Source organism: Aquila chrysaetos, chromosome 1 (assembly GCF_900496995.4).
Source record: "Aquila chrysaetos chrysaetos chromosome 1, bAquChr1.4, whole genome shotgun sequence".
Taxonomy (NCBI): Eukaryota; Metazoa; Chordata; class Aves; order Accipitriformes; family Accipitridae; genus Aquila; species Aquila chrysaetos.
Window position 1 is genome coordinate 57,778,295 of NC_044004.1, and position 27,859 is coordinate 57,806,153.

The 27,859-nt window shown below is 36.5% G+C and overlaps 1 protein-coding gene across 8 annotated transcripts in view; it reads right to left on the bottom strand.

Annotated features, from left to right (window-relative positions):
* The window catches only part of TBCK (TBC1 domain containing kinase), a 115,813-nt gene that overhangs the window by 31,765 nt on the left and 56,189 nt on the right, over positions 1–27,859 (bottom strand). For 7 of the 8 annotated variants that reach the window (XM_030023508.2, XM_041124791.1, XM_041124796.1 and 4 more), the window contains 3 exons: positions 19,811–19,847; positions 18,263–18,424; positions 2,522–2,697 (listed from right to left, as the gene is read on the bottom strand). In XM_030023508.2, the coding sequence (XP_029879368.1) occupies positions 2,522–2,697; positions 18,263–18,424; positions 19,811–19,847 (375 nt within the window). Of the gene's footprint in view, positions 1–153; positions 250–2,521; positions 2,698–18,262; positions 18,425–19,810; positions 19,848–27,859 lie in introns of those variants that run through there. The other variant, XM_041124797.1, reaches the window with a different exon arrangement.

A 27,859-nucleotide genomic window follows, 5' to 3' on the forward strand; every position in this document is an offset into this window, starting at 1 on the left:
TTAACAAAAGACACAACACCTTGGGTGTAAATAGTGTATTTCACCAATAATTCCAAATTTTTTTTAAGCAATGTTGCTCAAACCCCTGAGAAGTGTCATCTTACAAAAACAAGTACCCAGAAGTGCAGAACTGGTCGCAAGTGAGTGGTAGCTCGTTAGAGGCTCATGTTACACAGGATTTTCCAAGTCTGAACTATGGCTCCTGACAGAACTGTAACATGCTTGCCTTCTATATATCTGCCTCAAAATCTGACACAAAAAATACAGCACATGAGAAGAAACACATTTGTATACTATAACTTAACATATGAATTGGCTTCCTCGTCATTCATGTGTCTGTGAGATCCGTTTCCTCTTTCCTACAGGAAAAGCCTGAATATGTTCCCACATATAAATCACGTAGTGCTGCTCCATATGATGAGCTAAAAAAACCCCAACTACAGCAGTACCCAAAAGATCCAATATGCTTGAGCTTCAAAAGGAGCTAAACCATCAGTTGTGCTGCAGTAAATCAGAAGTGCTTTCCTATTAGGTAGAAATGAAAGAGAAGGCAGTAGAAGTTATAGTATTTATTTTTCTTCTCTATAACATACCAAAAATATTAGCTTAATTTCTTGGAAATTGTGGGATGGATGAGCTTAGTTACTCATTATAAACAAACACAACTTATAGTAATTTTATTTTCATACCACAAGTAAAAAAACACCCCAAAAATTTCTCAGGAAATGGAAGAAGAGTGAAAAAAACACCCAACAAATTTTGCTTGACCCAAAATAACAGATTTTTATTTTGGCTACAAATGTAAATCTCTGTTCTATTTACCAGTTCAGTAGACCATTGCTGCTTTATCCCATCTCCCTCCTTGCTATTTCCAAGTCCCTTCACTCTTACTTGGATACAGAAAGGCACAAGCACATCCTTAGGACTGAGGAGACTTGTCTTTTTACTCTCTTGTTGTCATAACATTGAGAAAAGCTATCACACACACAAAAACATTTTCACTGTTAGTACTGTCAGGCTGCCAAGAGAGACTGCATAATCTCTTTCCTTGGAAGTTTTCATGACCTGACAGAACAAAGCCCTGGGCAACCCCACCTGAATTCGGTGTTGGGCCTGTTTTCTACAGGAATTTGTACCAGATGACTTTGTAAGACCCTATCTGAATTATTCTATGAATGCGCAGCCCTTAGCTCCTTCAGAAAGTCTCTCTACATATCTCCAGAACAGCACAGCAGCAGTTGTGTTGGCAACAATTCCTGTATGACGAGCACCAGCATTCTACTGTCATTTAGTTTTTCTTCCCAATTGTCTTTCTACAACCACCTATTATTTCTTAAATTCTGTAAGCTCTTTGGAGTTTCCTTTTGTTCTGCATTTGCATGTCTAGCACTTGGAGTCCTGGATTTGTGGCTAAAGCTTCCAGAAAATACAGGAATAGAAATAAAATCTAAACTAAAGTAAAATAAAGAAAATGACTGAATATCAGACTCAGGTTTAAGGACTACCTAAAAAGTAAGATACACTTGAGTGACAATACACTTAGTTTCTTAGTAGTTAGGAAAAACAGATGGAAAGACTAAAATGTAATGCAACTGACCAAATAGATATGGCAGGTCTATATATCCTTCCCCTATTATTGTAATGGACTTCTGATTGTAGGGTAATGTGGAAGGGAAAAAAATCAAAACTGTTTAATTTTTAAGAGACTGCCTAGATTTATACTGCTGAGAGGAAGGAAAGGTATCATTTCAAATCACCATTCTTCAGATGGTGTATTCGACAAGAGAAACAACCATCAGATTTTACTGGAGAGAGAAGGGAAGAATATTTTTGCTAAACTGAGTATCTATTTAATGCAGATATACTCTTAGCCACCAGTTATTCTTTGCCAAAACAAACACAGGCATAACTCACACACTACCTTTCAAAATTATTTGAGTCATACTTTTAACCTGACATGCCAAGATGGAAAAAGCAGTGAGAGCTGCCTGCATCACTTTCCAGTTACCTATTTCTCACTGGCAAACTGTTCTTTTTACTGTTTTTCTCCTAAGATAAAGCCTGTTTGCAGTTCTGCAGGTGAGTCACGGACACTGGTCTGTTGTGGTAACAAACACCACAGAACCGAAGGAGCAGGAGTTGGGAGAGACAGACATCCGGCACAAGAAGAAATAACTTCATTGGCATGTACATCAAAGAAGCTGAAGTTCAAAGCAATAAAGTCAAAAAAACCCAAACCCCAACCACCTTTCAGTTAATTCTCATTCACTGCATTGGATTGTTCATCAAAATTAATAATATGGCATATGCTCTAACACCATGCACTAGCTGACAAGCAAATCAGAACACCTGATGAATGTGTCAGACCCCTGTGCTTGGAAGTGACAACATAAATGCCAGTAACTGAGGTTTGGTGGGTATTTCCTTTCTGTCTAAATTTTAGAGAGGAAAAAAACCACCTGGAGCAGGAGAAACATGCAATCTGACAAATACTACCCCCTCCAATTCCCAGGTTACTTACTAGGTCACTTCGAGGTGCTTCCTGATAGTCTGCTGAAAAGCAGGACATTGAACTTCTTGTGCCATTGCTCTCACCGGCTTGCCGTGGATGTTGTGCATATTGCCTGTATGTAGCACTCTTTGGGGTCCAGCGAAACAGGTTGATTGACTCACGAACACAACGCTCAATATCAATCTCTGATCAGGGATTTAAAGAAAAAACAAGTAATGTAATTGTGAAAAATCAATAAAGCCAATTAACCTAGCTATGACATTGCTGAAAATATATATAGATATCCATCTATACCTCTGTCTGTCTGTCCGTCCCCCCCCCCCTTAAAAGGCACATAGTTTTCAAAAACATTTTCCCATTCAAAAAAAACACTTTGAAATTTTTTATGAAAAACTAGCAAAGACGTTTTGAGCATTAATTTTATCCCTAGTTATGTATGGAAATACAGCAAGCTATTTAAGAGCAGCATAACAGAACTTTAACCAATGCAAAGACAGGAATATAATTGAAGCCTAGTCATTGTAAGGCATCTTCATTAAGTGTCTTTACAAGTCAGACTATTGACTCTTATATGTAAGTACATGCAATACATCAAAAGTACATTTCATGCAATGCATAGACATCAGAATTTTTGGATCAACTGTCTTATTTGTCAGTTAAATACTGCTGTGAGCTAGACTGAAAGCTTTCAGTTGTTGAACTTTGTGTGGCCTGCCATTTTGACAAAGCTATGCAGACACCCATCAAGTGGGAAGCATCCTAAAATAAACTGTGGTCAAACAAAAATTACCAAAGCATAATGAAAAGCATATGCAAAATAAAAAAAAAAGTAAACCTATCACAAATATTTTTGTGATGCAAAGCATCCTGCATGTATCTGTCTTCTAACAAGATGTAACACAGAAATCATTCACTTTTCTATCACTATAAAAAGACTGGTTAGTTTTGCGTCTCCTGTCTGAAGTCTCATGAAGAGAAAAACTATTCTAGCTTACATTTTACAACAAGCCTAGTGTAGTTTGTCAGACAAACAACAGGTATATTAGCACTTCTTTCTTGTGTCTGTCCCAAGCATCTTGGATGATTCATTGCAGCACTCAGAATTTAGAAGACTGAAGCATCAGCTTCTATGAAGAAAACAGAGGCACTGTAGCCAAGCTTTATCTGTATATCTCAAAGGGATTTGATGCATTGCCATCAATCAGGGAGTTACTCCAGAAATCTCAGTCATTTAGCAGTGTGGTGAGCAAAAGAACCTGAAATTGAAGATTGGGGCAGAATATTCCAGTTGGATGAGGTTATTAACTTTGTTTAAAATCTGAATGAATGATGTGATCTATTAATCTCCCATCAAAAAAGCTGTCTGTATTCAGGTAGGATACAACCTACAGCAAATGCTTTAATAACATTGAAGACAGCATGCTTACATGCTATCTTTCTCCTGAAATTCTGAAAAATCTGGGACTAAACCTGTGGTTTACCCAATTTTAATTCTAGCTCTAAAACTTTTTGCGGATATGAAAGTAGATCACAATTTTCCTTAACCATATCAGGTTCCCTCGCTACTTGGGATAATACTTGCCAGAGATAAATGGACAACGCGGTGTCTCAACAGTAACTAACAATTTTTCATTCTGTGATGAAAACATATTAGATTTTTCATTTTGAATAATAATTATAATGGAATGTTGTCATTTAGTATCATTCCCAAGGAAAATCCATGCAACTGGAAAATTTTACAGAATTTCTAAATTCAGGTAAAGACAGCAGATGCCTTTCACTAGTTATTACTCCTAGAACACACTCTGAAGCATGGTCATTACAGTCGCACCTTCTCTACATTTCTGAAGACTCATTTATAAAAAGTTGAAAACTTCAGTTCAAAACCATAGTATACCTATGGGTTTTGGTTTTTTTCTGTAAAGAGACTGCTATAACTGTGAGTTATAGCCCTGTCTCCTAAGATTCTTAACTAAGGAAATTTCAGCAGTACTTTTGTAATAAATGAGATGAAAGCAGAATTTAGCCAGTAAAAAAAAAATAAAAATCTGAACAACAATAATTAACAGCATGAGAAACATTTGGTTGTGAGAGGGCATAATAGCCTACAAATATCTGAAATTGAAAACAGAGAACTGGGGGATGGAATAGGAATGCTATGGGCAGCAGAAATTTATGAAAAAGCTGAAAGCAGAAATTGAGATTGACAGAGTTAATCATTGAGACAGACTATCAAAATATTTTTCCTAGAAACAAGGTCCGTAGTTCCAAAAGGAATCCATTTAAAGAAGTAGGAAATGCAGCAATGCATTTCCCTAAAAACAATAACCAGTTCTCACACATTAGGGTGTAAGTAAAAAAATTTAGGAGTCTGTTGTTCTGTGATTCTTGGCTGTTTGGTTTCTCATTTCTTCTAAGCAGCATTTCAGGAGGACAGTGGCCATGGCTGAAAACGAAATTCCATGGAACAAGAGGGAATTTTAAATGGTTGAGAGGGAGGCCGTCAAAAGCCTAACACCAATTTACAGTCTGCTGATTAAATAATCTGCTTCCAAGTAGTGCAAAATAAAAATATAACAAGTAGATTGTGGTTTCCACAAATAATAATAAAAAAAGTATGCACATAGGTACATGTATGTATACGTATGGGAATGGTCAACATTTATCACCTACAAGGGAGACAAGACTATTGGTAGTAAAAGAATTTACTTGCATTCTTTTTTAAAAAAAATTAGTTTCAGGATACTGGAGATAAACACAACATTAAATTGGTGTAAATATTTACAGAATATTTATTAGTCACATTGCATGAACAAGCTTCACACCTGGCTAACCTTCAAGCCCATCTTTACCCTTTGTTTCAAATTTTGGTTTAAGAAAAATCACTTCCCATCAGTAACTAAAATGCAATGCAATCTTTTGCAGCCTTGCTGGATAAGATCTTTCCTCCTCCTTTTGGCTAATAAGTAAGCGTCTGCTGTACTACTTCAATTTCGATTTCTTCCCATGCCCTTTCAAATACATGCCAAAGGAGTCAGTCTCCAATTAAATGTCCATCTTTTGTTATCGCACCAAGACTGCATTCACACAGTATTAATCCTGCCTATACTCTTCCTGCTCCCAGGTAACTGTATTACAAGCCAGAAGACACTAAAGTTGACACATTATTAAAAACATACTGTTGGTATATCAGAAGTGTAAATATATCAAGACAGTGCCTAGATTCTTGAGAAGGACTATGAACAAACGAGAGTACCTCACCAGGATGCCAGATTATTTGTCATGTGCAAACAACTTAGATGAACATCCTTCTGAGAGCAGGCTCTGCATAAATCTCAAGGCATTAGCAAGAAGTGAACAGAAACATTTAGAAAGGACAGGGAGGGCCTGCTCACTCATGGAGATGTACCTATAACATCTCTGTGCTCTCCAAGGTCCCAACACTGGGGTGTTTTGTAGTTTAAAAAGCACGTGCCTTCCGTTTTTATTCGTACAAATTACTTTGCTGAAAAATCCAGAATGAAAATACACTGATATAACATGGTGTCATTAACATGAAGTGAGTACTGAAAAAATTTAAGCCTAGCTTTAAACATAGTATAAATACTAGAAAAACAAGCTTCAAAATCTAGTATGCCTTCAAGCAGTCTGGTTTTCAAGAAGTACAGAGCACCTGCATTTCAAAAAGCCAAAGTTGGCACCCAAGTACTTAGCAACTAAAAATCACAAGGTTTCATTTTAAAACATTGGTTTTAGAAGTTCTGGCTCAACTGAGCTCAAGTATTTCACAGTCAAGCAGCAATCAAGCCTTACAGGAAACAATTCTATGGCACCAGCTAATTACTCCATTACTTGGCATCAAGAGACTTTTCTTGAGATTTCTAGAAATGCAAATAATAGGGGAATTGAAAAAGGTGGGGATGGGGAAGTAAACCAAAAGAAATAGCAGTAATATCCTGGTTTTGCCATGGCCCCATCCCAATATTAAGCCTATTGAAATATTTTTCTCCTCAACTAAACTTCCTGGTTGCTCTAAGATGTTACTCATTTTGCTCTGTTCATGCTAAATTATCACTCGCTACCACACTGCTGCCTCCCTCTTTCAACAGCCTCAACTGAAAAGGATGGCTCAGCCTAACATAGCTGCTTTTAAAGCTGCATATATATTTAGTGTTTATTATTATAGATACGGGGGAGAAGTAGACTGCACTTGAAACAGATGTTAGAAAGAAAGCATCAGTTTAAAGGCAATACACCTGTGGCAAAAGCACATAGAATTTTTTATTTTTACAGCAAAACCGGACATGCATATGTTGTTCACAGCAAGTAAAAGCAAGTAATGGAGAAAAACATAACACAAATGGTTCTTTCTTAATGAAAACGTACACAGACCAAGTCTTTGTGTGCAGTTAATCAATTCCAGAGCCCTTTCCTTGGGTAACAGGACACCAGTTAAGAAATTTGGCCAAAATAAACTGCTTCTGCATTTTGGAAACAGCCCAGAATTATGGGCTTGGTTTGACCTCTCCATCACAAATGCTTTATTACTACCCTGCCAGGCAACATCAGCTTTCAGCACACAGCCACATAAATAGGCCAGAAAACCTCTCTGCTACAAAAACAGGGAAGCTGAATAGGTCAGTCAGTTCGATCTCATGATTCCTGCTCTCAGAAGAAATAGAAGTGAAAGGCCATAAACCTTTTCTTTTCTGATGACATACAAAAAATACACTAAGCCTAGATATTTAAAAGGACAAATCTAGGAAAAGAAGTGACATGTCTATCCAACATCTCTGTATCTATTACTGCTAGAAGGTTACGATAAAAAAAAGGTCAATGCAAAATTGTTGTTCTTATATAATTTATTTCATACGTTATAGGATAGTTATGTTATTTCATTGTTTTGTGGATAGTAATTTGCTCTTACACACATCAGCATCCCTTTCAGTGCATCTTGCAACAAAATTTCAAAGGCAACATAAGTATCAGTCATTAATTTTAAAACGCTTCAGCTAATATGATAGAAGTCTTTGTTTTTTCTACATGGATGCAAGGTGTGCATCTTTCAAGAGCTGCCAGGAGGACAAGTGCTGTCAATCAAGGAGCCATCATATTTTTTACGTAATACAGCAGGCGTACAGAAGTTGCACTCATCTAGGAAAAAAAGATCGGATGCAGAAGCAAAGTAACAAACTATAGTACTATGTCTTCAGAGAGACTGCATGTTGCACGGCTGTAATAAGGATCAATAATTTCAATGCTGCATTGACAGGCTACCTTGTCTGACAGCATATTACTCTACAACTCTTTCAGTATCTTGGAAAAAAAAATTCTCTAGACAGCTCTCCACAGTCAGTGTTTACTACCTCTGGACGATATTGCCGTTTTCAGTGTACATGAGACAGTTGTCTTGCTGTTGGAAAGGAAAGACAACATTTTAAACTATTCGTGAGCCTGAAAGCCCACAAACAGTGGTTAGCATATCAAAAATGAAATGGTCCAGGCCCTTGCTTGGTGGAAGCACATCAACCACCTGCATCAGGGTTCAGAAACACTGGGAAAAGAAGGACTTTTGTTTTTATGTAATGAAATCACATGCAATGTTCAAAGAGCAGAAAAAGAACTTGTCAGTCTCTTGTCTTAATCCATAAAGGAGATGTTTGAGGACTGGTAAATTCAGAATGTGTCCAAAGAGTTCTGTAGCAGAGGGTGTTATGAAGATAATAATTCAAGTAGATATGACATATCTATGTGAGATGCTGACACTTCTGCTGAGACCAACAGCAGGTATGTTTGCAGCCTGTGTATAAACAAGAGAAGCTGAGAGAAGAGTTATTGAAAGTACAACTACTACAGTACCTGCAGTTATGCAGCCGTCTGGACCAGTTCATGCAACACTTACCAAAGTACTGAGCAATAGAGAGAAGCAGCAGTAAACACTGAGTTATGCAGTCTGAAGTCTCAGGGAATAAAAAACAAACATGAATCCTTACTCATGATTGTAAAAATTGCTCTGACTCAGCAGTTTAGTGAAAAGGTTTCATAAAGAATGCCTTCCAGTACAGAAATGTGATGTTGTCCTGCACTGATAAAGATGAGCAGGGAAGACAGAATGATGAATGATTGTACAAAGAGTAAAGGTTTACTGTAAGTGAACCACCAAATGCCACATGCTATGTCTTACTGAGAAAGACGACCAAAATAGATTACATAAAGACTGTAATGTCAGCAAAGCTCTGACAGGAAAGTGTGTTTTATACAGTTTTGAGGTGTGCCATGGCTGTTTAACAGCAGACATTTCTACAAACTAAAAAAATGTTAAAGACATCTGATCCGGCCCTAACATCAGATTAGGATACTAGCCAACAACAGGACATGAATTCACACTGTATAATGGAAATAATCAGATGGAGGCTGCTGTGCAAAACCCAAGAGATAAACAAGAATAAGAGGAAATAAAGCTGATGAGCAGAAGAATGAACATTATTTCATAGCTAGATGATAACCATCTACAGAAGATGCATAAAAGGGCAGGTTTACAAAACTGCAGGGATCAGCTTAGAGGACAAACTTGTTAGATATAAATGGAGATGAAGAACTTATGCCACCAATACAACAGCCAACAACATTCAATTTTTGAAGGAAAAACATTGCGTTGGCTTTTCTGTGTTGTATGGTTTGTTAAAACCTTTCTAAAACTGACTCAACAGACATTTAGCAATCTCAAATACTAAACTTACCTCCTTTATCCTAAATCTGTGTTTCACAGAAGTAATATGCAAATTCTGAAGCTCAGTATGCATTAGTAAAGATCTTGCTGTCTAAGTTTCTAGCTGGGTGGTAGATATGAGCCACTTCAGCTGTTTCCCAGACATAACAGGTACAAAATTGTAAAAAACTCTACAATCAGAAACTCTGACTAGATCAAATGCTTATAAAACTGATCAATCTCTAAAGAGCCATAAATGGAAGACCTTTGTATTAGCAGAGCTCTCCTCTTGTTAGCCTTCAGGATAGTTTTAAGGAAATAATATGAAGTAACTTAGAATTTCTGTTTTTGAAAAGACAAAAATTCAGGTAACCTTGAAAAGGAGTACCTGTTGCCATGAAAAAAGGATCAAAGCCTCTAATTTGATCTATTGGTTCCTAGACCAATAATGGAAAAAACTGGGTAAAGATTAATATAGATATCTTGATCTGCCTAAAGAGCATCCTCAACCATGTAACACCCACAAACTACCACAGAGCAAGAAACATGTTATTCAAGACTGAAACATTGTTAATTTCCCACAAATACGGCAACTGTATACAGGAAGGATAATAACCATCTTGCTTATGTACCCATGCTTAAAACTGCTTTCATTTCTAAAAAACCACTCGTCATTTGGAACTACAGTATGTAACTTACTGAGATGCAAAACTTTCAGCGTTTACTGTTAATCAAGTCTATGTTAGTGTTTTACAGTGCAAAACTAGTAGCTTTAAGTACCTAACATCAGGCCAACCTTGTCAATATTGATTTCTAAATGATTTAAAGTTTGCTGCATAATTAACCCACTTGGAATTCAAGGAAAAAAGTTCCCCTATTCTGTGAAAAAGCTTTCTAACTCCCCCCAGTTTGAATTTACACATGAAAGTATTTAAGAAGTACATTCCTAAATATCAAATTTTTATAACAACAAAAAAAGACCACCCCAAAAGACCATCTTTAAGACATTTTGGTGTTGTTTCAAGGTTACATTCCCAGCAGACAAGTTTGTGGTTCATACTCTGTCACCTTACATGACTGCTGAATTTGTTTCCCTAGAACTATGCTATGGTTTATGTGAGTGAAAAAAAGGAAAAAAAGGGTTGCGTGGGGGTTTTTTTGTTTGTTTTTTTTTTGTTTTGTTTTTTTTTTTAAAGCATAAGGATTGCAGAACCAACAAGAGATTATCTAGTTCCTTGCCTTGCTCTGAAGCCAAATGATATGTGACTAGACTATCTCCTACAAATGCTTGTCTAGTCTTCTTAAATTTTTGCAGTGATAGGTTTCACCTGACACACCCCTGATGGGTACTTAGTCCATTTATCACCATTTTCAGAATACAGACAACATTCTTCACATACAATGCAATCTTTTCCCAGTTGTGATACCTGACCTTCCTGAACAAGTTTTGCCCTTCAACGCTAACAATCCAGTCTTGAAATTTATTCCAAGCTTGCAATATCAACAAAGTCTTAGCTTTAGGTACAAACTCTAGTTCTCCATGTTTAATTTTGGTCTTTCTGTTGATTTCTACTAAACTCCAGCTCTTAGTATAATAAAAACAAATAAGTTTGGATAGACAGAATCAAATGCCTCATGCAGAATTACAAAGGCAAGAGTTTTAAGTTCTTTGAATATGGGAATATAGACCAAGGGAATTGACAGCTATCCCAAAGTATGACACTGCTGAGAATTCACTTAAACAGACCTTGTTTCTCAGTCCTTACTTTAGCAGAAAGATTTTTCTAGCTCTCAGCCCATACCACCATTCCAATTCTGTATTTAAGTAGTTATGTGTATCTCTATTAACAACACTGGATATACACACCCCCAAAATATATCTACTATCAGAGATGTGCTGCTAATATACATTTTAATCAAGGAATTTTAACACTGCAGTATTTGCACAGCTCATTTTAAAATCCTCCTCAATTAACAATTAGAGAACTAAAGACTATTGGGAAGACCATTTATACCTGTAGAGGCAAACACATTCAGCATAATAAAGATACAGACACCCTATTAGGCACCTTGCTCTGTCAGCAACATTTTCCATAATTGTAAAAGGAAAAAAATCTAGTGTACACTCTTGCTTTCTAAGCACTAGTCTAATCCTGAACCAGTTGTGCCCATAATTTTAATGAAGGAAAAAAAAAAAAAAAAAAAAAAAAAAGACGGAAATATTTTCCCAAAACACCTTTGTAAAGAGAAAAAAAAAATAATTTGCCACATCTAGAAGCAAAGCTCAGATAAGAGTGGCCTGAATTTTGTCTTTCCATGCCTAAAAATGCTAGTATGTTTGATGGTCTACCTTCACGTACTTTGATTTTTTTTTTCCCAGGGTGTCCTGATTTCAGCTGGGATAGAGTTAGTTTTCTTTCTAGTAGCTGATACTGTGTTATGTTTTGGATTTAGTATGAGAAGAATGTTGATAACACACTGATGCTTTCAGTTGTTGCTAAGTAATGTTTAGACTAAGGAAAGGATTTTTCAGCTTCTCTTGCCCAGCCAGCAAGAAGGCTGGAGGGGCACAAGAAGTTGGGAGGGGACACAGCCAGGGCAGCTGACCCAAACTGGCCAAAGGGGTATTCCATACCATGCGACTTCACATCTAGTATATAAACTGGGGGGAGTTGGCCTGGGGGAGATCGCTGCTCAGGAACTAACTGGGCATTGGTCAGCAAGTGGTAAGCAACTGCATTATGCATCACTTGTTTTGTATATTCCAATCATTTTTATTATTATTGTCATTTTATTATTATTATTATTATCATCATTATTATTTTCTTCCTTTCTGTTCTATTAAACTGTTCTTATTTCAACCCGCAAGTCTTATTCCCCCGCCCCCGGCCCCGATTCTCTCCCCCCATCCCTCTGGGTGGGGGGAAGTGAGTGAGCAGCTGCGTGGTGCTTAGTTGCTGGCTGGGGTTAAACCATGACAAAGGGTAAAGGTGCACAAAATCCTACATGACTAACAGGTGGATTATTCTATTTTCTGAAGTCCCCTTTTGCTATGAAGGGTACATACAGGCTCTTTCAAGAAACAGCAGGCATAAGCTGCTCCTCAGACTGATTTTAAGACACGCACTAGGAAAGTTCTACTGAGGAACTCACTTTCCACCCTTCTTATGAAATACCATCTCTTGAGACAGACAGTCCTTTGCTAAAGGATATAAATTTGATTTTCTTTTGCCAGTGACAACTACAGACTAGCAAGAACACTAATATGAATAAAATAAAGGATTTTGGTATTTTTTTCCTTAGCGTGTCACCCACCACAGCATTTCTCTTTAGTCTCAAGAAGGTAAAATCTATAAATAGAACTGCATTTTGTTCATGTCATTACAAGAGGAAAACGTGAATAATTAAAGAATTCACGGCTTCAGGTAAAATGACATCAATCTTAGAGTTTGACCCTACTGAACAGCCTTGGTGAGCAGGTGTGCCCTAACAAATTGCTCTGCTTCTGTACCAATGCCAGCTCCCAACCCACAGCTGGCTGTAAGCCATGAAAAAAAACCCCAAACCCAAACACACACACACAAACAAAAAACAACTCACTGGCAGCTATGCACTTTTTCTACTTCATAAATGCCATTATTTAGCAACGTAATCTTCAGGAATTGCATTATAAAATACACCTGCCAATTGCATATAAAAAAAGCCATCTAACAGAGCAAAGATGAAGAATACAACCAGAAAAAGATGTTTCCATAAATACCAGTCAGACCTGCACCTTTCAAGAAAAGGAAACTACAAACGTGATTTCCTTTTTGCTTCTCATGTCTTTTGATATTTCCAATTGAATTTTTTAACATTATGGTTATAGCACCATTATCAAGCACATCATGTGACAGAGACCAAATTGCTGTTTTTCTTCAGATATACTGTACTTTGAAAAAGCAGTCCAGCTTCACTAACTCCATAATAAATCACCTTCCAGTGTCACCTTCCATGGGGGGAAGCTACAACAAAACCACGTGTCAAAATTTCATAGGTAACGTTATGAAAAAAGTTTCCTTTTAAAAGAGCTATTACAACTTCTATTCCTCAGAGCCTTAATCTAAGCAATAGGAATTTTTCAAAACTGTACAATAAAAAGTCAAACCTAATCAAAACACTATATTACCTTTGTTTTTCTACTGCTCACTGGCACACAGAAGACCCCACTGTATCTCTTTCAGTCTCTTCAGAGTTGGTGTTTTGATCTCAGAGTTTACATTTTTATTCAAGAAGAGGTGAAACAAATGGGAACAGGCACCAAACACTCACAAACTCAGTGCGGGCTTGGTGGCCAACTGCCATTTCTTCCTCCTACCAAATCTTACTTAACTAAATGCTGAACCGCCAGAAATTCTGGCATAGTAAAAGCGTATGAAACAGATGTGGGCAGACAAAGGATTTTCAGGAAGAAAAAACAACAGAAAGTAAAATGGTAGCTACTTAGGGTCAGATATGTATCTAAAGTAGAGTTCTCCGATATGTTCTCTCTAATTCTGCTGCTGTCAGCAGAAACACATCATTCAAAACTGCACCATACAATCTTAGTGTAGAATTTTTTTTAATCTTTAGTCCATTCTGAGCTGGAAGTAATCCTTCTAAGCATTTATATGGCTTTCACCATCTTGGGATTCAGCATTTTGGCACTTCACTACAATGGCAACAGATAGAATTGTTTCTCGCACATTAGAGAAACTCTGGTCCTTGGAGAATCATTTATTGTTGTCCTTTGATTACAGCTAGACATTTGACTATATGTTGCATCTTTAAGCTACATGCCTGTGTCTCACAAAGTAGAATCCTCTACATTTTCCACTTCAATCATTTTACTGTAGCTCCTCATTGCACTGGATTGCTTTTCCACAGCCAGTCTTTCTGGACTTTCTAGCTGAGGCCAAGGTTCTTCCTTTGGAAGCACGGACTAGCCTGGAGTCAGCAAAAAGACACCTTCCTAAGGTGCACAGCATTAAAAGAATGAATGCTCCTCTTGCTCCAAAGTTACAGAAGATGAGCTTACTGTGTAAACTAACCTAAAAGGCTTATTTCAAAGTATGTTTTATCTTATTTCAAGGCTTAGTGTTTCCTTATTCTCTAATAGCACCCATCCCCATAATTTTGTTAGTTGCCCTATCCCTTCTCAAGGCCATAATTAATCTATGTCAGTGATGATATTGGCATGGATCTCTGGAAGAAGATCTGTTTGCCAGGCCCTGTACGGCACCCATTCTAGGTGGGAGTGAGTTGGCCTACAGGATCCTTCAACTATTTGCAAACAACTGTACTTATCTGGATGCTTTCTTCTGGGTTTGTTTCCTAACAAGAGGTGCTGGTGCCTTTGTACTATTTGTACAGTGGGTAATGAACTTGGTAATCAAGTCAAGCTACAATAATTACAATTTTTGAGTGGCATAATGTACGTTATCACACAAACTTACAGCAACGCTAAAGACTAAGCTATAAGCAAAACTGCAGGTTTTAAAGTAAAGTTACTTACACAGTTGGCCCTCAATGCATGAAGGAGCCTTCTGGGTTGTAAATTTGCTGATACATAAGATGCAGACTATACAAACTGGCTTAGTACAAGTCAGTACTGGTCTGAAAGCAGAGTGCTGCCTCTGTTGTTGGTACCTCAGGAATCACATCATAGTAGAGCTACCCTCACCATCCTCATTTTCCTGACACATTCTCCTGCTACGTGTCAGACTTAGATAAAGGAAAAACAAAGGTAATGCATACTGTGTTTGCTCTCTCTGCATCACCCAAATAAGATGAAATTTACTAAATCTCAAAACTACACGTAAAGAATTAGCAATGACTCCAGGGTTGGTTTTGTTTGTCTGTCTCCTAAATTTTCTCTGGTATTTATATTGCTTGAATAAAGTTTATACTTAACAGAGCTCCTTAAAAACAAGTTAAAAAAAATATGAAAGAACAAATGAAAGAGAATTATAAAAACCACCTTGGGGTAGTAATTTCCTAACCAATCTATATAAGTTTATATATAAGCAGTTGCTTATATGTCCCCTTTATACAGCCCCACAAGGAATGAACTAGGACATTTGTTGCTACAGCAAAGGGATTTTCCAGTATTCTTAATTAATCAATTATTTTGTCAAATACTTCAAATAGATTCTCTAATATGCTAGAAAATTGTTACAACTATATAAAAACAAATTAAAATTTCCAATAGAGCTCCCCAAAATAACAAGTAATGGCCAATTTTATCTGATTTATAGATAAAAATACGGCCAAAGCTTTGAGACAAGCATTGGAAAGGGGTTTCAGAATCAAGTAATCAATAATGGCACTGTATCCCTTCTTTTTCCTCAAATCATTGATTTTTTTTTTAAACAATAATTTTAACTGTGTTATATGCAGTGAACTGGAAATAAAGCAGTGGTTTGTTGTTTGTTTTAACTTCAAATATACATTTTTAGAAATAGGTACTGTAAAAACAAGAAATCTTAAAAAAGTGTTCCACAAAGTTGCAAGATTGTAGTAAAATAGCTTTATCAGTCTGGAAAGCAACTTGCTTTCACTGGCACCCTGAGATAAGCCATTCCAGTGCACATAAAGCTTAAAAACCACCGGAGTTTCAGACTGTCGAGCAACAATTGATTTTAGATTGAAATTATTGCAGATGTTTTGAACGACATAATCTCTTCCTCAGGGTGACCCAGTTTCAGGTGAAGGTTGTTTGTAAATTACTTTCAGAAAATTCTCAGGCATGGCACAGGATTTATATTAACCAAAATAACAGAAGTCCTGTTTGGAAGACACACTTGACAAAAAGCACAAGCAGTCAATACTTCTTAACCAGAAATAAGACTCAGGTCAGAAAGAGAAGGCATGAAGCTATGATAATTATATGTTCAAAGAAGTTACTGATTACAGAATTCTCAGCTAGACCAGTAACATTTCAGTCACACCAGGATTGTCTCCCATCCTCATTCTTTTTTCCCTTAGTAATCAGTTTATGATATGCTTTGGATTAATCTCACAATATTCAATCGTGCCACTGTTTACATGCAAAATATTGCAGACATCACCAACAATAAAAACAACAAACCATCAAAACAAAAAACAAAATCAAACTTTTCAGAAACACCGTTCTACCAAACCATTTCCTACCAGAGTATCATCAAAGCTGTCATAAACTATAATCAGCAGAAAGCATGTACACAATAACACTACAGATTTTAGTGATTTGATTTTATTATATAAACAGATATGTATTATGAGAACTAATGTGTTCTTACACATGACCTCAGCAAAAAGTACTTCAACTGTCAGTAAATCAGCTGGTTCAAGATAAATTGGAACATATAATTTAGAACCACTCAAGAAAAAAAAAATAGGAAGAAATGACCTTAGGCAAGAAAATAAGTTAAATATTAATGAATCTATATTTAACTAAGACATACAGCTAATAGATGGGGGAGGAGCTAAAGGGGAGACAGACAATCTTTTAGTTTAGCACTCACCTTTCAGTCCATCTTAAGATATCCAGTTAAATCTAATCTGAGCATTTGAAATGACAAAGCATATAGACGGAAAATGAAAAACCCCACACCGTAAGGAATGGCCTAATTAAATTTCTTATAAATTGAAAAATACAGCAGCAATTGCATAGTACATACTAAGCTGAAAAGTAGCACAAAAGCAAGATTTTGAAATCTGGACACATGTTCAAGGGTATACAGCGATAGACAGAATTTGTGACAATAACATTTAGAGAAATCACGGACCTTCAGCCATGACAGCTCACTGAACTTCTGAGAGACTGATTTATGCAACTATGAACTTAGCCTCAGCCTGCTTGCTGCCATATCCTAGACTACTGCTAACATCTGTAAAGTCTGTAGTTGTGGAGACTGCCACACTCAACAAGACCTTTTAAGCTTAAATGCTCTTCCAAACTTGATTCTCTCATTCAGTTCTTCTGAAAAAGAATTACTTCTGTTTAAATGAGTTATGAATTATTGAATTGCACACGTGGTGTTCAAACAGAGCCCACTAAATCTATAGTTAGCCCAGGAATTACCCAAAAGTCAGAGTTACCTTAAGAAAGACCACATGATTAAAACAGTGTCACCTCTTAACCAAGACATATATTATGTTAGTAAGATCCTGGGTTGGAGAGAGGGAATTAATGCAAGAATGTAAGTATGTTCTGGGCGCAGTAGCCTTCCAATTCATGTGTTATGTAAATATTAGTCCATCACAAATGGAAACACATCTTTCAGTTGACAGGGCTTACTCAGTTCAAATGCATTCTACTGTCTCACTAGGAACTTGCTCAGAAAGCAGACCCAGACTTCATGGTTAACTGCAATTTTATTTTTATTTTTTTTTTTCCCAAATATGCAACACTTGCTTGTATGGATAGGTCAACCACCTCCCACTGAACAAGAAGATAGAACTTCTGCACAACAATCATGCAGCCTCCAATCCTATTTTGAGGGTTCTTCTGAAAGTTTTACATTTCAAATGGAAACTGATTTAACACAAAGCAATTCCAATGGCTTCTATACTGCTTTCCCTAATCCTTTTACATTAATTGCTTCCACAGCAAAAGTTTAATTATTTTTGAAAGGAACACAGGCTGGTACCAGCATCAAAGTGGAAAAGCACTGTTCAGAACAGCACTAAATTTATTCCACTAGGAAAGCCCTATCAACTGGATTGTTTCTATACATGGCATGTCTACAAACAGTCACTTATGAATTATTTAAAATCATTCTAATTTCACAAGTACTCCAAGCTTCACCTGGAAATAACAAGAAGTTCATCCAATTTTTGCTGATGACAGCAAAAAGACTTCTACTAACTTCATCAAGCTGTAGTTAAGACCTACACACTCTGATAGCGTTTGCCTAAAACTACCATGATTTCAAAACACATGTAAGATCTGTAGTATACATTCACATGTAAGCACATACTGTCTTCAGCTACACACTGGAGAAAACAGAGAAAGAGGGAAGAAATACTTTTTTCTGTACCTGGCAAGTCTGAAAAAAGGAGAATGCATTCATTGAATCCATTAGCCAGAAGACGATCCCTCAGCTGTTGAAGTATTGCAACTCCAATACAGAATGGAAAGGACGAATTTCCAAGCAGCAACGTATCCCAGAGGTGAAAAATTTTGTGCAAAGGAAAGACATCTGCATGATGAACAAATGCAATAAAAAAAAGCCATAAGCATATAAGTTGATAAAAACATATACATACACTCATAAGGAGTTGCCTATATACTTTTTTCCCCTTCTATCTTAGCATTATTTCTTTTTGATTTGGGAGCAAAAAAGACTCAATCTATTTAGAAACAGATTTGTCTTCATGTGCAGTTTGATTATTCTGGAAATCATCAGTGTCTTCTTTCATTATTAAAAACTTAGAAATGCGCAGGTTTTCATATCTCAAACACAAAATTAGGCAATTTATTTTTCTTTTGGTAAGGTGCAATTATGCATTAGGACATGTGTATCAGTTTTTTCAATAGTATGAAGACATTAATGAGTTAATAAGCTCAACTACTTAAAATTAGACAAAAAAATGAGCAGAATACAGCAAAAACTGGCAGAATAAAGGAAAGACAAGGAGAAGGGCCTGTTAAAGATAGCAACATTTCACATATAAAACTGAAAATGGCTCTCCTAAAATAAGCTATCCTCCAACTAAATAGTTCTAACATTTTATTGCAATTCATTGCCCGGGAAACCACCTTCTTGGTTTTCCAAAGGTGGTGATTGTCACAAAAGTTTTAGAAAAATGGACAACTGCAAGAACCAGTGCTTTACAGTAAAGATCTTTAGAAATTGCAATCAAGAATCTCACATTAAATTCTTTGATATTTCATCAGAGAAATAATCCATCAGCTCTTTTCGTCCTGCCACTTTTTTTTTTTTTAAATTCAAAGTCTGCCAATGTTGACATGACATGAAAAAAATCACAGAGATCTTTAAGAAGATTTTTAATTGCTTTCTGGACTTGCTTTATTAACTTTGTCCTCTTTCATTAAAAGCTCACCAAATTATAAAGCTCTTTTTCTTCCTACCATACATGCACAAATGTCATAGTAAACTAGTGCTAGTAGAATAACAATGTGTTAAAGTGCAATAAAAGAAGCTTGTTTTGTTGGTCTTCAAAAACAAAGTTACTCTCTTTCTTACATTAATTGAGTGAGGGCAAGGGAAGGTGGTGAGGTTTGGTTTTGTTATTTTAACTATTATTATAACTTTTTCCAGTAGAAAACAACTTCCTTTGCACAATCCCTAAATACCACATGTGTAAAATAATCCAGTTCGAATTTAATATAATACTTTTTTAAAAAAATAAGAAAATGCTAATTATTGTCAAATCAGGGCAGAAATTATGTGACAGGCACTGTTGAGACTCAAACCACAACACACGTCCTTGCAAATTACAAGCGACTTAGTAAATGATAGACACATCACACCAATTAGGAAGGCTTTAGCTGAAAAAGTGAGGAAAAACTATGCTTGAGAAATATAAGAACATTTATTCAAAGAAAAAGAATGCATACTCACGTGTAAACATTGTAAGAAACCAAGGAATAGCATAAAGCTGCAAAAGGTGGTGATGGGTGTGGGGGGGGGAGAAACAAAAAAACATTTTAAGAGCTAAAGTTGTGACAATTGTCTACTACATCAAAAATTGCCTAGCTTGGCATGAATGTATTTAAAATGGGAAATAACTGCAGTGGCAGAACCACTATCACACAACTTTCCACCTCTCAGAGAAGCTTTTTCCTCCCCCAGGCCCCCATTCTGATCTCTTCAAAATTACTATATTGAAAACAATGACAAAAACAACCACCACCCTCACTAGGCTTATGCTTTCAAAAAATAACCCCCAAAGTCTTAAAGAACTCAAAAACCTGCTCTATTAAACTGTCACATTTCTTACCTTGCATATATATACCGCTAAGTAAAAATTAGCAAAGGATACCTGAACAAGCATAAAGCAACTTGATTCAATATATCTTTTTGACTATAGAAAAACCCGGTTCCATATAAATAATTAAAAGTGCAAATCACAATTTCCAGCAGAAAAACAAACCATATCTACCTTTTTCTCCTGTGTTGGTATTTATTAAAATGTACACTTGTCAGTGAAAGGTGGTAAGAATGGTTTCATTCTCAAAAGCATATAGTGTCAGTTACTAACACCTTAAGCATTTATGTTGTTCTACTGTGACCTTTAAAGGCAGGTGTCATCTGAAGAATTTGAGGCTGCTTCAGCACTTATACTGCTACAAGACTGTCTAAGAACTTGTGCTGCTGCGATGGCTACAGAAAACCTTTAGTTTCTGCAAATTTTCATACTCATGACATCATATAGAGAAAATTCAGTATGCATTAGAAGAGCTAAGCCTTTATGACACCTTAAGAGTTTCTTAACTTTCAGTGAAGTATTTAGCATGTTGAAGGCAACAGAACCTATTTTCTTGAAACACCGAACTGCACAGAAAGTCCCCACAAATTAGGAATGCAAGAGCTAGACGATTATTGTTAAATTTTACTCTGTTGCATAGCTCACGTGCTCTGTTTTCCACTTCTGAAGATTTACAGTTAGACATAAAGCTTAATATATTACTTTTTAGCTCATAAAAAGTGCAAATTAGTCGTCCTATTAAGCTTTCCCTGGAAGTAAGCAAATGAGAAGCAGAAAGCATAATCGATATTATGTTAATAAATTACTACTTATTCCATAAACTCTTAACTGGGTTAGGGCACTGACTAAATGATGCACACATTTGCTGAAAAGCTCTTTAGCACAGCTCTCTCTAAATTTTATTCCTACATCTTCATCTGAGCATCTGATAGTATCTGAACCATAACTGTCCATAAAGCTAAAAAAGCTGTGATGATCAGACTGTACACCACTTTCAATATTCAGGAGGCTTTTATAAAGCTTGGTCTCCAACTTGCCAATTGATTTTAAGGGTTCAAAAACCAAAACAAATGCATTTCTATCACCATTTTCATCTTATAATATTTTCATACTATTTCTCTGAGTATATCTTTGTTATGCCTTCAACAGATGGCTCTCTACTGAATAGTAACATACCCTGTTCCCCAAAATATCCCCTACAGTGGTTGTGATCAGCTAATACCTGTTTACCTGCTTGCTTGTATGCAATATCTTGCTCTTCATGCAGTAGGAAAACAAACATTCCTAATAGCCTGAGGCTCCTCTTTGCTTGGAGGTACCATATTATGCTGACGTCATTTTGAACTACATTACTTCCTTGATATTTAAAAGCAACTATTTCCTCCTTTTCATATATTTCATTAAAATATTTTACCAAAGCAGATCCATACTTCCTCCTAATTTCACAAACACCTCTATCTTGTATGCACCTACATAGAAATATACAAGAAAATATACAAAATTTGAAACATCGAACAGATTATTAAACAGTAACCACAAGGTAAAACACTGCTTTGCTCTAAACCATCCTCACCAAACCTATCAACTGTGACATGAAAAGTAGGTCAAACTATTTAAGTAGAAGGTATCAGGCAAGTTTTTACTGAAGGGATTTTCCCCTCTGATTTTCATAAATGTAATGTTCTAAGACAAGGAAGTCTTGGTAACCCTGAAGAGGTTATGATTACTATTTATCAGCAAGCAAAGAAAAGCCACAACACTGGTGGTATTATTCCACCATGCAAATCAAATTGAGAAAAACAGACAAAAAGAACTGCACTGACTTGAAGTCCTCAAATAAATAGGCTACTAAATTCTTTCAGTTAAATGACTGCACTTTTAACATCTTATTAGTAAATACTGCCCTCTAGCAATCACTGCTTTGAACAGCATTGTGCCATGCTTCTGTACTAACGAGCTACTGTTAGAGAGGTTTTCAACCCTTCACTACTGAACCCTGAAACATAATGGGGTTGTGTTTTTTATTGACACTTAACTCTGTAGTTGGGAAGCCTACCTAATATTTAATCAAAGTAGCATTTGAACTGCTGGAACAGCCTGAGAATAAGTCACATTAAAATAAGAGCTTGTAAAACCAATACTTTATTTTTTAGAGTAAGCTTTTGATCAGCAATGCCATAATTATCATTTTGCTTTGCTAGTAAAATACAAGCTCTTTTGTGCTTTTAAGTAACGACTTGGACATTTCTTATACATGAAGAACACAGCAGTCCCCTAACATCAGTTCCCATTCAAACAATCTGAATACATCCACAGCTTTTTTAAGTTACAATTGAAATCTCTTGTCCTTAGACTTGGCTTCATTCTTTATCCTTCCATTATCCCTACCTAAAGCTCGCTTTCCAACAGTGCTCCGCTATGACAAATTCTGCTCAGTACCTGAACTTGGAGATACAGTTCATTGTTTTTCAACAGGGTGAAGATGTTTACTCGCACATAGTTAGATGGGCATATTTTGAAAAGAGTGCATCTCCCATTAGACATTCAAAGCTCTTAGAGATATTGGCTCAAATGTCATTAAAGCCTTTTCTCTGAAGATTTTGTTATTGCCCATTACTACTGTCTGGATTGTTTCATTATTTGACTCTTCCTCCAGAAAATGAGAGCTTTACACACCTGTGTCTATAGAAAATTGAGATTTCAGCTGTAAAGACAAAAGTTTTAAAGAAATTTAGGCTCAGGGGATTTTGATTCTAAAGATACTTTAGGAGGAATAGCAAGGTGAAAATGAGTGTTAATGTTTGTTGGTGGGGATGGTAAGGAGTATTAAAAGATATACACAAGGTTCTTGCTCTGTGAAAAGTCTGTAAGAATCAAGTGGCTGTCATGTGTGATCCAGGTGCACCTTATGAACATCATAAGGCAGCCACAGTGAAGCTATGCACCTGGTTGCAGGATAATGAAAATTAATTATTTAAAATTGAAGGTTTGAATTTTCAAAACATCAAAAATGCCAACATTCTTCACAAGTTCTTGTTCATTATGCATTTATATAACACTTAAGTTTACCAAAAACCTCTAGGAAAATTCAAAAACCTCTAAGAAAATTCACCCTCCACACCTCATAGAATTACAGAGCTGAGATCAAGGTTAAATACCTGTAGTTTTAAAGACAACAAACACAATAGGAGTAATCATTATTCTTGCATTTTTTATAGAAGAATCCTCACTTGACCATCTGTCATTCAACGCAGTGTGTTATTTTAAACTCGTAAACTGTCATGTCTTCACCACTGTAAAAATAATTTACAGATGGATAACAAAAACCATATGCTATAGCATGTATTTCACGCTATTTTCAGTGTTCAAGACTTTTATGTTGGAGCCTTTCCTTCTCAAAGCTGAAATCACACTTACAGGAATACAGGAACTACCACTATCAATGGCAACGTGGGCAAGTATTCCACCTCCAATAGCGAGTAGCAAATTTGCTTCAGGAGAACATACTAAAAACCCTGCAACGGACAGTTGTAAAATAGTTTGTCTGCCACGCTAACGTGCTTTCTACACACTTTAGGCAGGCACTAGCTTAAATGACAACAGAAAGGATTCAGAAAAGGTATCATATATTTCTTTTCTTGTTGAATTGTCCAGTAACAATGCCAGATGTTGAAGATCAGTTAAGTAATCCAATCTTTCTTTCCAAGCTTACTAAACTAAAAGACCGTTTGACATAGCTACACAGAAATGTGGTCAAACAAAGAATGAAAGAATGATTCTCAGCTAAAAAGATGATCCTCAACTAAAAGAAATCCTTTTCATGCTTGCCCCCCACTCCCAATCGCAACCCCCTTCCTCCCCCCTCCACCGTGGTCATCCTCACCAAGCAGAGTGAACCCCAGCCCCCCTGCACGGCACTGCCACTCAACCAACATATAAAATGATTTGACCTTTGCAGGGAGAGAAACCCCTCCCTTCCTGTACAGACCCCCTCCCTCCTGAGCACCAAAACTTGAAGACCCTGATTGCTTTCTTAAAAGTACTTTAAAGGAGAATTCGTTTGTATTTTTTATTTACATTTTATATTTTTGTACATATTGTTAGGAGGTCCGCCATTTTTAAGTGATCTTGGATTGACCAAAAGGGAGGCTTTGAAGTGTGTAACTCTCGTTACCTATCTCTGACTTGTAGTGTCACCAGGCCCAAACTATTATCTCAAAGGAGAATAAAATAAAACCTTGTAAAAAAATTTAAAATTAAAAAAATGAAAAAAAAAAAAGTTTACAATCTTATTCTGAGCATTCCAGTAACTTTTTTTGTGTATTTTAGCTGTATCATAGATCATGGTTTGTATGAGGTGGCAAGGCCAAAGATAAAAAAGGTTTTTTTTCTTTTTTTTTTTCTTTTTTCTGTCTATGAAGTTGCTAGTTTTTTGGTGGGTTTTTTTTGTTGTTATTGTTTTTTGTTTGGTTTGGGGGGGTGGGGCTGTTTGATGTATGTGCGAAACAATGTTGTCCAACAATAAACCAGAATTTTGTTTTGCTGAGTTGTCCTAACAAGGCTGCCTCCAAACCGCTGCTTTTGGTTTTAATTTTCATTTGTTAAGAAAAATTTTTTTTTGCTCTCTACAGCTTCCTAAGGAGGGGAAGTGGAGAAGAAGGTGCTGATCTCTTCTCCATGGTATCTAGTGACAGGACACGTGGGAATGGTTCAAAGCTGCACCGGGGGAGGTTTAGACTGGACATTAGGAAGCATTTCTTTACCGAGAGGGCGGTCAAACACTGGAACAGGCTTCCTAGAGAGGTGGTTGATGCCCCAAGCCTGTCAGTGTTTAAGCAGCATTTGGACAATGCCCTTAACAACATGTTTTAACTTGGTCAGGCCTGAATTGGTCAGGCAGTTGAACTAGATGATAGTTGTAGGTGCCTTCCAACTGAAATAGTCTATTCTATAAAACCCTGATCTTGCAACTTCATGTAGTGTCTTCAAAATACACACACACATACTTAGCTTCAAATCTATACGGTGCCTAGATGTTTAATCTTATATTTAAATGCTACAGAAAGGTGCAAAAATGTTTTGACTGGGGATGCAAAGGGAATGCAGATTGAGTCCAATTTTTAATATTAGATTCTACCCACCTATATGCACCTACACAAACAAAATTTGAGGAATGATCACTTTCCTCACAAGATAAAAATACCAGCAAGAAACTTTTCCCCAGATTCACCACTAGGTAATCATGTAACAGAACAGAGATGAAGTACTTCAATTGCAGGATTTTTAATTCACAGTTAGATGAAGCCCTATTACTGACACATTGCCAAAACCAAGCTAAGGTATCTACCTATGACAGCAGCTCCAGCACAAAGATATTAAGTAACTGCAGCCAGACTTTGTCACCTCTGTTAATGGCCAGCTGACAACTGTGTCCAGCTTCCATAATTTGCAGCTGAAAGCTCTTTAGGATAATTTATGGCTATAGTTACCCTTTTAGTAATGTAGCACACTTCCTTGTTTTTCTTCAGTTCAAAACAGTCTGTTGTTGATGTCAGAATTATTCGGTAAAATATAGAACACGTTATAAAACAATATATAGCACTGGGGAGATTATAAGCTTTGGGAGTGAGCAAAGAAGAACTGTAAGATTCACTGTATATATCCCCCTATTTATATGTAAATCACATAGCCACAGCAATGTACTTAATCCAGGCACCACATCAACTAACAATATTCACAACTATTCAAGCTTCAGCAGGCACCACATCAACTAACAATATTCACAACTATTCAAGCTTCAGCAGTGTTCAATATTCTGCGAGCTACGTGACCCAAAGCAAATGAGAAGGGTGCCAGGAAACACAATCTTTCCTGCAGCGGAGCCCACGTTTCAATGATGAAAGATTAATCAGGGTTTACTTTGATAGGATTAGTACTCAAGCACGAAACTCTGGTTCAGATCTCATTACTATAGTGCATATCCTTCACCTTGATGGATCCTGTGCTGTCTTGTTACAGGTACAAAAATCACCTCTCTCACTAACCTAAAAGGCAAAACAACTTTCACTTATTAAAAAAACGCAAAACAAACCAAAAAACCAAAAAAAAAAACCCCAGATGATTATGTAAGGACAAGCTCTCTTCAGAGGTTAGTGTTAATTTTAGAAATAGCATTTGTATTCAATGCAAGGGTTTTTTTTTTTTTTTTTTTAAATATACCGCTGTTCTGTAATTATTTATTACATTATCTAATCATCTCCAGACTGTAACACTTAAGAGACAAAGCTCACATTTGACTATGTGCTGTGGAATGACTAGCACAACACCAAAACTGAAATACAACAAAACAGGTGATTTAAGCTAGTCCATATGACTTGCACTTTGGAAGTTTTCAGTGGAGAATTATAACTGTATAAGCAGACACTAGGAGCTGCTGAAAGATCAGCTAACACCCAAGATGGGCTGCTACAAAACTCTCATGTAGATTAGTAGCAGAAATGGGGACCTGAAAGATGGTCAGGGAAATTACATCTCTACCTCTTCAGTGGGAATTGGTATCCTGGACAAAATACACAAAGGAATTGCTTTGGTCATCCACAGGCTTTAACAAATAAATATCAAGTGCATTTACATAGTGATGCTGCAAAATCGATTCTCCCTCAGGAACTTGAATGTTGCTGTTACACACGCCCTCCATACCCCCAGATATTTAGCCTTTCTACAGATGAATGTTCTCCCTTCTCCCTACCATCCCTTCATCTTCCTCCCACCTGCCCTCTTCAGATGTGTGTTATCAGCAATACACATTGCCTTCTCAAACACCTCTCTTTGTAATGCAATACAATGGCTTTCTCTTCTGCTCATTTCAATGCCTCAGTATCTTTTAAATTTGTACCACTCAAACAACATTATTACATTAAAAACACCTCTACAAATGAAAGCATGTATTTGTTTTTCCATTACAATCTTTGTAAACAATGATAATGAGTATCTGCCAGTCCCAAAGACACACAAATTCATCCAGGAATTGTGTACAACAAATGACTTTCAGAGGCTTGGCCTTGCTACTTCAACTTAAAGCCTTTCCTAATAAGCATAAATCTTTTCTGATAAAATAAGCTTTATATTACTTATAGAAGAAATGCATATGAATTTCTTATTTATGAAATTTATATTTCTACATCAACATCTCCTGACTTCAATTTCCTTCCACTTTGTTTCCATCTGTTCTTATGACCAACCTGTAATTATCAAATTTCTAAATGTCAAAAATATTATGATATACACTGTATCAATTAACAATGTTCTCTCTATAGCTTTGCCTAAATCTACTTTTTAGAAACATCAGCCATAAACTTCAATAATGCTATAGTAGGAAGACAAGCATTTTTACAGACTATTATCTTGGCTTTCTGGGCTATACACACCTCTTTAAAGAAAAGAGGAAAGCTATTTACAGTGATAGCTAAAAGGGAAGCTCTAAGAAGGCCTTGTTTAGCTTTTTCCAAAATAACCCTCCCTCTCTCCTACGTTTTGGCTGTGTTCTCAGTTTTCATTTTCCACCACCTTACAGACTTCTTCCAACAAAAGCATAAAATGTAAACACAAGTTATGCATTTGTCCAATGTTTCTGACAGACTCCAACAAACGACTGCTAAGCATTTTTCAAGGTCTCACATATC